The 10,620-nt window shown below is 65.6% G+C and overlaps 2 protein-coding genes across 2 annotated transcripts in view; both read right to left on the reverse strand.

Moving 5' to 3' along the window:
* The window catches only part of EFNA3 (ephrin-A3), an 18,173-nt gene extending 11,239 nt beyond the window's left edge, over positions 1-6,934 (reverse strand). The window contains exon 1 of the mRNA XM_010564162.1: positions 6,873-6,934. Coding sequence (XP_010562464.1) covers positions 6,873-6,934 — 62 coding nt within the window. The remainder of the gene's footprint in view (positions 1-6,872) is intronic.
* Positions 6,935-9,523: 2,589 nt separating this feature from the next.
* The window catches only part of EFNA4 (ephrin-A4), a 6,700-nt gene continuing 5,603 nt past the window's right edge, over positions 9,524-10,620 (reverse strand). The window contains exons 6-8 of the mRNA XM_010564163.1: positions 10,487-10,555; positions 10,233-10,326; positions 9,524-9,725 (exon numbers count right to left, since the gene is read on the reverse strand). Of these exons, the coding sequence (XP_010562465.1) occupies positions 9,524-9,725; positions 10,233-10,326; positions 10,487-10,555 (365 nt within the window). The remainder of the gene's footprint in view (positions 9,726-10,232; positions 10,327-10,486; positions 10,556-10,620) is intronic.

Raw genomic sequence — 10,620 nt, forward strand, 5'->3', positions numbered from 1 at the left:
AGTGTCCAGGGCACCCAGGTGCCGGGGGAAGGTGATGGCAGCAGCAGCGGCTCCTTCCCAGTGCACCCTGGGGCTGGGCATCCCAGGGGGACTGTGCACCTCTGGAAGGGCCCGGCAGCACCGCGCTGCCACCATGGAAACGCCTTGGCTCGGCAAACCCATGGCAACACACACCTCCACATGGAAACCCCCTGCTCATGGCAACGTGCATGCTGCCGCCAGCACCCGCACGATGCCGCGCTCACTGCTGGGGACCCCCGCACCGGGGGACCCCAATGTGTGGGGCCACGGCGGGATGCACCCGTTGGGATGGAGGGACCCAGGTGGTCGAATGCATCCTGTGCATCACGGCATGCACCATGTGTGGGTGCCAGCGCTGGCCAGGCATCATCCCCGGGGCTTGGAGATAGAGCCCAGCTGCAGCAGCCGGCACACGGAGGGGCTTGGCTGGGTTTTGCCGACTGCAGCAGGAGACGGCGTCTGTGGTGGGGACAGCTGGGGGACACTGCAAGCTGGGTGGCTTTGCTCTCAGAAGGGCATGAGAGGCCTCAAGCTCTCCAGGAGAGCTGGGGCATGAAATAGCTCTGGTTCTGCCCCAGATCCGTGCCCCCCCCCCCAACTCCTCCATCCCGTGCCCATCGTGCTGAGGGCCAGCAGGTTTCTGCTTGAAAGCAGTGGGGATCAGAGCAAAGCCCTCCACCCACCCACTTGAGCAGGCAGCCACGAGCACTGGCTGTGCCCACAGCAGGGTGGGCACGGGGGTCCTGCTGGCTGCATGTGCCTGGCAGGGCAGGAGACCCGCTTCACCCGCCCTGGTTAATATTTAACTGCGGCTTCCTGTGACAGCATGTCGCAACCGCAGAGCAGAGCCGGCATTCAATAAATCATTGCGCTGGGCTGGGAGCTGGGGGGGGGAGCAGGGGGGGCAGTGGCGGAGCAGCGCCCAGCCGAGCGAGAGGGGGAGCCGATAAATAATTCATTAAATAAATAAACATGGCAAGAGCGCGGGGAGGAGGCAGGAGTGTAACCAAGAAAGGGCTCGGTGAACACGGGCATGAAATATTCACCAGCCACACCTACAGGGCCCCGAACACGCTGAGCTCAGGGCTCCCAACCTGCCGGCAGGAGCCAGGTGCCAGCACGTGTCCAGCCGGACACGGCAAGAACATGCTAATGGCATGCAGAGCAGGCGGCCAGGGCCACAGGGCCACGGCACCTGGGTCGGGGAGCAGGTAGCTGGTGGTGCTGGCATGTCCGTGCAGAGCCGAGTGGCCCCCGGCTCCTGCCAGCGCTTAGCCATACAAGTCAGGCAGCCCCATGCAGCCCTGTGCCGGTGCTCGGGCACGCTGCCGGCCTGCCGTGGAGCGTGCCCAGCCAGCACACCTGGGGCAGGCTCACCACACGCTGCATGCCCGTGGGCTTGCACCCGCCCTGCTCCTCGTTGCCCCTTTCCTTTTTTATCCCCGTGTTGGTCTTTAAATTTGAATGAAGACCTCACGGATGGTCGCGCCGTGTCAGCGTCTTGGCGAGGACCTGGTGAACGCTGCCCCGGTGAGAGCGCGGGGTGCTGCCCCCCCCCCCCCCCATGCCTGGGGAGAGGGGGGACCCCCAGCCCTGGAAGCATCCCATGGGACCTCCTGGGGCTGCTTTGGGGCTGGGCTTGGAGTGATGGCAGTGCGATCCAAGGCAGGGATGTGGCATGGGGGAAGTGAAGATGTGTGGCAGCGCCACCAGCCACTGGACCACCTCCCTGGCAAGCCACAGGTCCAACCAGACCAGCCTTATTCTGTGGGGGGGCTGGAGGTGAGCCCCGCTACACAGATGGACATGGGAGTGATTCGTTAATTAGCACCTCAGCGGCTGGAGTTAATTGACGTGGAGCTTGATGGCGCGGGATCACAGAGGAGGGTTAATTGCCAATGCAAAGCTGGCCGCCAGCAGCCCAGCCACGGCCGCGAGCGGGCGGCTGTGCCGGGTGGTGGCAGCGGCACAGAGCTGGGCTGTCGGAGGAAATCAGCTTACTCACGGAGCTGCCGGATGAAGCCGTGCGTGGCTTCTGGCCCTGCCGCCTGCCAGCCCTGGGCTGGCTCACGGCGCTGGAGATGCTCCCACTGCCCGGTGGGAAGGAAGTCACAGGGTTCCTGCCCTGGGTGCCCGGCGCCTGCTTGCCGGAAGCCTGGCTCCAGCAGGCTCCGCTGTGCCAAATCCCACCAGCCCTGGGCGTGTGGGCACCCAGGTGAGGTGGGAGGTGCAGGCAGCCAGCTCCACATGGTTCCCATGGCCCAGCAGCCACAGTCCCCTCACACCAGCCCAGCACGCAGCTGTGCTGCTAGCGGGTGATCCCAGGTAGAAACAGGTCACCACACTGCGAGGCACAGACCAGCACCTATGTGCACGCCGCTCTCACCGTGGACCACCCTGTGGCACCGTGGATGCCGGACTGGGGTGTGAGGCAGGGCCGGGGTCCCAGCTGCCCCCTCTGTTGCATCCCACGGCCTGGAAGCCCACGTGCTGGCGGCAGGGGCTACCTGGCAGGAAGCGCCTGAGTCAGCAGCCGGCACCGGGTGACTCAGCCAGCTCCTCTCCTCTCCTCCTGCGTGGCAAACCTCCCTCCCGGCCTCAAGATCACTCCAATATCATCTGCCGACAGCAGCCCCAGCCTCTCTGGCCCCATCCCAGTCCCTCTTTCTCTGGCATGGCCATGGCGAGGATGTGCCGGTGGGCGTGAGGGCCGTGCCGGGAGGGCACTGTCCAACATGGGCAGGGTGAGCATGGCGGGGCCTGGCACCCAGCCCTGCTGCAGCACAGCTGTGGCAGCTCCCTGGGGAAGGGACAAGGACACGGAGCTGGTCTGCTTGTCCCTGCTTGCCCTAGAGTCCAGCACTCCGCTTGCTGTGGCTGTGCCACCCCAGCATCCCCTGCACAGTGGCCAGGGGCTGCAGGGGCTGCAGCAGGCACCATCTGGGGTGGGGGCTACAGCCTGCTGCCCCCCCAGCACCTGTCACACCCGGGCAGACAGTGGTGGCAGTGGGCAGAGTGGTGATGGAGAGCCAAGCATAGGGCTGATGGCACGTACAGCTGGGCCACAAGGAGCTGTAAATGCCCCATGCTGAGCCCCGCTGTTCCAGCAGCCACAGGAGCACCCGAGCACACAGCGGGCATGGGGCTACCACACACCCCAGCCCCTCTGAGGGACCTGCACCCCAGACTTGCCCTTGCTAGAGCCCTGACAGGGTCTTGCAGCATCCCTGGGGCTTAGCGCTGCTCAGCCCCAGTGGCATCTCACCGTCCCTGAATGCTGCCTTTGCCTGGGCCGCACTGGCTCTGCCATTGTGGCCTGTGCCTGGGGTGCCTGTGTACAGCCAAGGGCGAGTGCGTGGGGGTGCACGCAGGAGCGCACGTGCTGGGGCTGTCAGCGTGCGCAGGGGCTCCTTGGTGCGTCACCGTGCTGGCGGCTGTGCGCATGGTGCACCCAGGGTGCCCTGGGCACTGGGGTGTTTGGGCACAGGCTGGCTCCATGGGGGTGCCGGGAGAGGTGTGAGGGGCGATGGAGCCGATGGCAGAGCATCTGTGGGACTGGGCAGGGGCCTGACCTAGAGTGGCAGGTCGGATCCAGCACCCATACTGGTACAGGATGGCAGTGCCAGAGTCCCCACCAGCCCCGCTCCAGGCCCGGTGGCAGATCTCTGTGCTGTCCATTACCAGTGCTTAAGTGACATTAATCCGATCGAGGGGTGACATGCAGCATCAATATCCTGCTCCCGCCATACATAGATCATGCTGCAATTAGCATCTGTGGCTGCCAGGACCAGGAGCACTGGAAGAGGTGGAAGGGAGTGACACGGGGTGGGGGAGCAGTCTGGGGGTGACAGGGACAGGTCCATGCTGTGACCTGCCCCAGGTTGTCCCCATGCTCCTGCCTTGACCCTGCAGGTGATGATGCCAGGGGAACTGCAGCCTCTCGGTGCCCAACAGGGGCTGGGGATGGGTGCAGGTGTCCCAGAAAACATGGGAGCCATCCTGGGGACTCCCAGCTGGCACTCAGCTCAGCAGTGCGGGGCTGCTCCAGCTCTGCCCTGGGGATGTGCAACCAGCTCTGGCATTGCCCACCCGTCCCTCGGGGATGGCCTGTCCCCGTCCCATCGCGGGCTGGAGCCACGGTAGTAGGTGACCCCACTGGCCTGGGCTCGGGGAGAGGGGCCAGATGCACACAGTGACCCTGCTCTGCTGTGGCCTTGGTGCCAGGCAGAAGCGCAGGGAAGCAAACGAGCTAATAAATTGGGGAGTGGCGGGGGGGGCTCAGGATAAAGCATGCAGGCACAAGAGATTTCAGGGCCTGAAATATTCATCAGGTTTGATGCGGCGCCCGCCGTCATGCCGGCCGTGAGTGATGGTGCGGGGTAGTTTTAATAATGCATCGCTTATAAAAGGCTTGTGAGAGGGGCTGGGGGCGGGGGCGAGGGTGGCCATGGCTCAGCGATCGCCTGAGACGCAGCAACCTGGCAGAGACCACAGAGAAAATGGGTGGTCCCTCCGCCCACTGCAGCCGCCCCAGCCCCATGCTGCTGGCAAGGTGATGCCACAGGGCTGGGATTTGGGTGCCCGGCAGGGGACAGTGCAGGTGGTGCCAGTGACACCACCTGGGGACAGCCTGGCACAGCCAGCAGAGCATGGAGAGGTGCTGGGGGGAGTGGGGTGCCCTGTGCCACCGGCACCCACCACCCAAGGGGGTGCCAGAGGCCCCCCAGGCAGGTGCACTGTCCCTGCGGCTCAGCAGTGGGTGCCTGGCCACGCCATCTGGACTGGGTGGGGGGGTCCCATGCCCAGGTGCAAGTGTGGCCCCATGCCCCCCGTGCAGGGTGTTGGTGTTGCAGCTGCTTCATGCTCCCTTGCTAAATAATTCAGTGCATCGATCTGCCTCCTGCTGCGCCTGCTTCTGGCCATGGGCTGGCCACGGGCCGGCCACGCTCCTGCCAGCTGCTGGGACCTGGCTGTCCCCATCCCTGTCCTCGGGCTGGGACCAGCACGGACCTGGAAGGTTGCCTGCGGTGGGGCTGCGCACACCGGCCCCATGCCAGCCGAAGCCAGATGCTGGCCAGGCAGCACGGGGCTTTCGCGTGGCTGACGAGGTCTTTGCCAGGGAAGCTCATTGGCAGCCTGATCAAAGGAGCACAGGGCGGATCAATGAAGGTGGGGAGCAAGGCACAGAGGCACTGCAGGACTCCTGCCATGAGGAGGGACCCCCTGTGCAGGAGCCTGCCAGCCCCCCCTGTCCTGCAGCCCCCCCCCTCCCCAGGGACTGACCTCTGCCCTGTGCCCGGGCATCATGCCTGCAGCTCCAGCCCTTGGTGCTGGGGCCCCTCCATCCCCTGCAGCATCCTCCCAGCTGGACATGTGCCTGGAGGGGACGGATGGGCAGCAAGGGCTGCGCGCCTGTGGCGCTTTGTGAGCTATCGCTCGCTGGCGCTGTGGTGAAGCCCTGGCATCCAGCCCCACTGCCAACCCTCACAGCACCCACTCCAGGTACCCTTGGAAAATGCTGCCCTGGGTGGGCATCGACCCCAGCCCCTGGCCTCACTGACTGCCTGCCCCAGGGATGCAGCGTGCCCGGGGGTAATGCCATGTCATTTGCACCAACCCATTACTGTCCCAATCCTCCTCCCAAGTGCTGCTGAGTTGCAGCTCTGCTAGCCTCCCACCAGCTGGGCTGGTGCCAGCCCCAGAGTCCCGGGATAGACCCAACTCTGTCTAAAACCAATTAGAGGCAAGAGGACAGGAGCCTTAAAACCCAGGCAGGATCCCTGCCCATGTGCCCTGGGGCAGATCCCATGCTGCAGGCTGGGGCTCCCATGGGCCACCAGCCCCGTCCCCAGGGATCCAAAGAGGATCCCATCACAGGGACACAAGGGCCCAGCAAAGCCAGCTCCAGCACCGCAGGCCCTTAGTATGCAGCAGGTGCGGGCAGCACCAACAGAGCCGGTAGCTGAATTGTGCTGCCACTGCAAGGGCAGCTCCTGCCCATCCCAGCTCTGGCACAGCAGGATTATTGTCTGTCAGGATTACAGCAGGCTGGGGAGGGTGGCAGCCCTGCTGAGCTGCTGCCGGCGCCTTGGCACGCACAAGGGCACGGGCAGGTGGACAGACACCCCAGCACAGAATGGAGATGCGTGCAGGCAGCGTCTGCGTGCACCCGTAGCCCCGGGTGTGCAAACCCACTGGTACCTGGGCTGGTGAGCGTGCACCCCATGCTCCTGTGCACCCTCCCCGCTGCGCTGGCTGCCGCCCTGGCCCTGGGCCAGCAGAGATAAGCAGTGGTGCCCTCTGCTCCGACCCAGCAATGGGAACTGGCCAGTAGAGATGCAGCCACCCACCTGGCCCCCAGTCCCGGCCCTGCAGGGTGTGGGTGGGATGCAATGGCCCCTGCACACACGTGCCATGCCAGTGCGAGCCACCACGCCTGGTGTGTGTACCCTCATTGCTATGGCAGGTGCAGGCTTGGTGCGTGCAGATCTGGCTAATTAGCCGGTGTGGGCCGGCTCCCTCTGAAGCCCCTGCTGAGTGTTTTGCTAAATTATAACCTTGACGATGCGCATCATCAGGCGGCTGCATGGGGAACAGCTGGCTCTGGCCCTGTGCACCCAGTGCTGAGCACCAGTGCAGCAGTGCAGAGCTGCCTGGCTGAGGTGGCAACACACCGGAATGGCATCACACCGGGGTGGCATCACGCTGGGGTGGCATCCCACCACGTGCCCACAACTGCCGGGTGATGCGGGAGCGGGACTGAGGCAGGTGATGGGCTCTGTGGTGTGGCCCTAGGGTGCCAGGGAGCCAGTGTCCTGTGCCTGGTGCATCGTGCCCAGTACCCAGCTCACCTGCTGCTGTGCTCCTTGGGGCTTGGCACACGTCCCCTCGGCTCGATGTGTCCCCTCGGCATGGCGAGCCGGTGGCCCCGTTTCCATGGTGACACGGAGCCATTTCTCATCTCTGGGATGCTCTCTGCAGCTCTTGGGTGGGGGCTGCAGCCACTGCCCTGTGCCCATGGGAGACAAGCAGGGATGGGCCCTACCACTCTGGGGGGGGGTCATGCTCCTCCCTTCCAGCCCTCTGGGGGGGCCACCGGGCCTCACATCCAGCCCTGTGTGTCCTGGGGCTGCCCCCAGGACGACCGCAGTGTCTGACCTCATCTCTGGAATGGTGAGGGGTGTTAGGGTGTGCCAGGGCCCCGTCCCAGCATGGCTGGGTGTGGGGACCCCAGCAGCACGGTCAGTCAGGCAACCTGGTGCCAGGAGCTTCCTCATGTGCTGCTGACAGCACCATGGGGCTGGGGGCCTGTGTCCAGGCTCGTCCCAGTGCCACGATGCACCTGTAGTCCCCATCCCGGCAGGGAGCCAGGACACAGGGCTGGGCAGAGCCGTGCCATGCCTCTGTCTCACCTCCCGCCATGCCGCTGTGTCTCCCAGGCTGTCAGCACAGCCCGCAGCCTCTTTATCCCCCTCTTCATCTCAGGGCTGCCTATTACCATTTCGCATCATTTTCTGTTCCCGGCGATAAATTTTTCCTTCCCAATTTCTGAGGGTTTAACTCCCACCCGCCTGTGGTGCTTGGGGCTGCCCTGTGGGGCACAGACCTGCTGGCTGAGGGCACCTGGGCACCCTCACCCCACACTCTTCCCTGGTGGGACCCAGGCATCCTGGCACCCGAGCATCCTGGCTGGCATGAGGGGCAGTGGGGAGCTTGGGGGGTGCTGGCATCGGCAGAGGGGGAGCCCCGAGGCAGGGAGATTGCGAGACAGAAGGGACAGGCTAATGGAGCCTATTCCTTTAATAGATTCAATTTCTGCCGCGGCTGGCTGCGGGGCGCGGAGCCATCAATTCGATTCAGGGGACGGGGAATCTGATTTGGAGCGGCCGTGCCATCAATTAGCTTTTATTGATGGCATTGCTCATTGGAAGTCGATGGGATTTGAAGCCAGCAGCGGATCCCGCATACCAAGCAACCCCTGCTCAAGGACAGGGCTCCACTGCTCCTGGTCCTGGCACCCACTCTGGGGTCCCTGCAGGGACCCCTCGGCCTCACCTGGGAAAGCCCCGGGGGCTGGGGTGGCAAGACGGGCAGCCCCCGGAATCTCTGCATGGAGGTCCCACAAGGCATGGTTGCCCCTGGCACCCCTGCACGGGGGTCCCGCAGGGCACAGCCACCCAGCATCTCTGCATAGGGGTCCCACAGGTCACCATCACCCCTGACATCCCCACATGGGGGTCCTTTGGGGGATGTCCCCACCCAGCATCCCCACATGGGTGTCCCTCGTGACATGGTTGCTCCCAGCATCCCGCATGGGGGTCTCTTGGGTACAGTCCCCCCCAGATGGTATCACCCCCACCTGGAGGGGTCCCACAAGGGACAGTCTCCCCAGAACCCCCACATGGGGGGGTTCCCACAGGGCATGGCCCCCCCTGCACCAGGCAGCCTCTAGGCACCATTGCGGGCCCAGGCCCCGTTGTCCCCCATGGGGACAGGGTGCCCCTGCCCGTGCAAGGATGGGGTGCAGGGTGCAGTGGGGGAAGGGCAGGCAGCAGTGCGGGGGGGAGGGGCACGGCGCAGTCGATGCTTTTGCTCAGTCTCTTGCCAAGCAGTTTCTCCCGAGAAGCCATAAAACCTGTCTGACGTGCCCAGCACCACTGCGGCAGGCGGCCGGCAACGCCTGCGTGGGGGGAGCTGTGGGGGCCCGGCTGCTGGCGGCCCCATGGGGAGCTCAGCTCCAGCTGGGCCCCCCGTGAGGAGGGCGGTAGGGGGCTGCACCCATGGGGCAAGGGGACAGGAGTCACTGCAGGAGCCTCGAGCAACCCTCCTGCCAGCAGGCAAGCCTGGGGCATGCCGCTGCTGGCTCCATCCCACAGCTGCCGGCTGCACCAGAACCATGATCCCACCAGGGACCCAGCTGTGCCATGAGATCGTCCCCGGCAGCAACTTGGGTGCCCCATCGGTGAAAGGTGAAACCCCAACTGTGGCCCCTGCAGCCCCCCACTTCACGGTCCATCCTAATGGGGTATGCAGTGGGCGGATGGACAGATGGATGAAGGACCACCACCCCGCGGGAAGCCCAAGCCCAGCCGAGGGCAGCAAGCAGGACCAGGGCGCCTGGCTGGGGGCTCTGGGTGAGCGACCCCCAATCCCATCACCCCTTCACACCTGTCCCATCCCAGGTGCCAGTGGCCAGCTCTGGGTCCCGCTGCCAGGCGCTAATTGCAGGCAGCTCATCTGTAATTAAAGCTCTCCCTGTTACATGAGCTGACATCTCAATATCAAATCGCTGCAATTAAACCCCTGGCCTCAAAGGTTGTGGTGAGAGATGCAGGCACCCCCGGGGGGCGGCTGCCCTGGCCCGTGCCCCAGCATCCCTGCGGGGATGGGGACCGCAGGCAGGTGGGCACAGGCAGGAGGGGACCACGGGCAGCGTGAGGCCAGGGGTGGGGGCTTCAGAGCCCGAGGGCACACCAATCTTGCAAACACTGTATTGCTCGGCTCAGTCACTACCAGGGGTTAAAACCAAACCGTAGGGGCCGGTGACGGCATGAAGGAGGGCGTCTTCCCAGAAGACAGATCGGGTGTCCTCGCCGGAGGACAGCGGGTGCCTGGAGGAGCTGCCGCCTCGCTCCAGGGCCTGGGGGTCCCTGTCCCCTGTGGCGGGGGGTCCATGGGGGAAGGCACAAGATGAGGTGACGGCCCTGGGGCAGAGCAGGTGTCCGTCAAGCTTTGGGGAGCCCAGCGCCGGGGCAGGGTGGCCGGCAGGGCCGATGTGCGTCGATGCCGGTGGGAAGCGAGGTCCCTGGGAGGGAGAGCCCCGTCAGGGGATGCTGCAGCGGCAAGGGGGACCAGCCCCCGGGGGCACCTGCTGTCCCAGAGCCCCTCACTCCACCCTCACCTTCCAGGGTGGAGCTCCTGGCCCCGGCTCGGCTCTGTGGAGGTCCGGCGGGTGAGTTGTGGCCCAGGGCTGCTGCATGGGCTTGGCGGGGGGATGGCGGTGGAGGAAGAGTCTGGAAGCAGGCGGTGGGGCAGAGGAGCCCATCTCCCCACCATGGGCAGCACCGGGGTATCAGATCCAGAGCAGGGCCAGGAGCGCGAGCGCAAGGCATGGGGTGCGGGGCTGCAGCGGGGCTGCAATGCCCCGGGCGGGCACCGCGTCTGCCAGGGCAGGAGCAGAGGTCAGGATGAGCCAGCCCCCAGCCCCCCACCAGCCCCCAGTCCCCCTGCCCGCCCCATACTCACCCTCCGGCCCCCCATGCCCGTGAGGCTGTGAATTGGGAACCTCCGTCACTGGCTCCAGTGCTGAAACAAACCCCGATGGTGTCAGTGACCGGCTCGCCTGGGGCACACAGTGTCGCCCCCAAGGCCTCCGGTACCCCCCAGCAGGGACCAGGCTGCCCCAGAGGCAGGGGGGGGGGCCCCCCAAACTTTTGGGGCGCAGCCCCCCCCCAGCCGCACTCACTGGTGTCTCTGCAGCAGACGGAGACGCGCAGCTTCAGGCAGCGCCCGGCGCTCTCGGGGCTGGGGACAGCTGGGCAGAGGGGACACATCAGCGGATCCCCCCTTCGGCACGGTCCCCCCAGCCCCAGCCGGGCC

Source organism: Haliaeetus leucocephalus, unplaced genomic scaffold (genome assembly GCF_000737465.1).
Source record: "Haliaeetus leucocephalus isolate CR32 unplaced genomic scaffold, Haliaeetus_leucocephalus-4.0 Scaffold175, whole genome shotgun sequence".
In the NCBI taxonomy this organism is placed as follows: Eukaryota; Metazoa; Chordata; class Aves; order Accipitriformes; family Accipitridae; genus Haliaeetus; species Haliaeetus leucocephalus.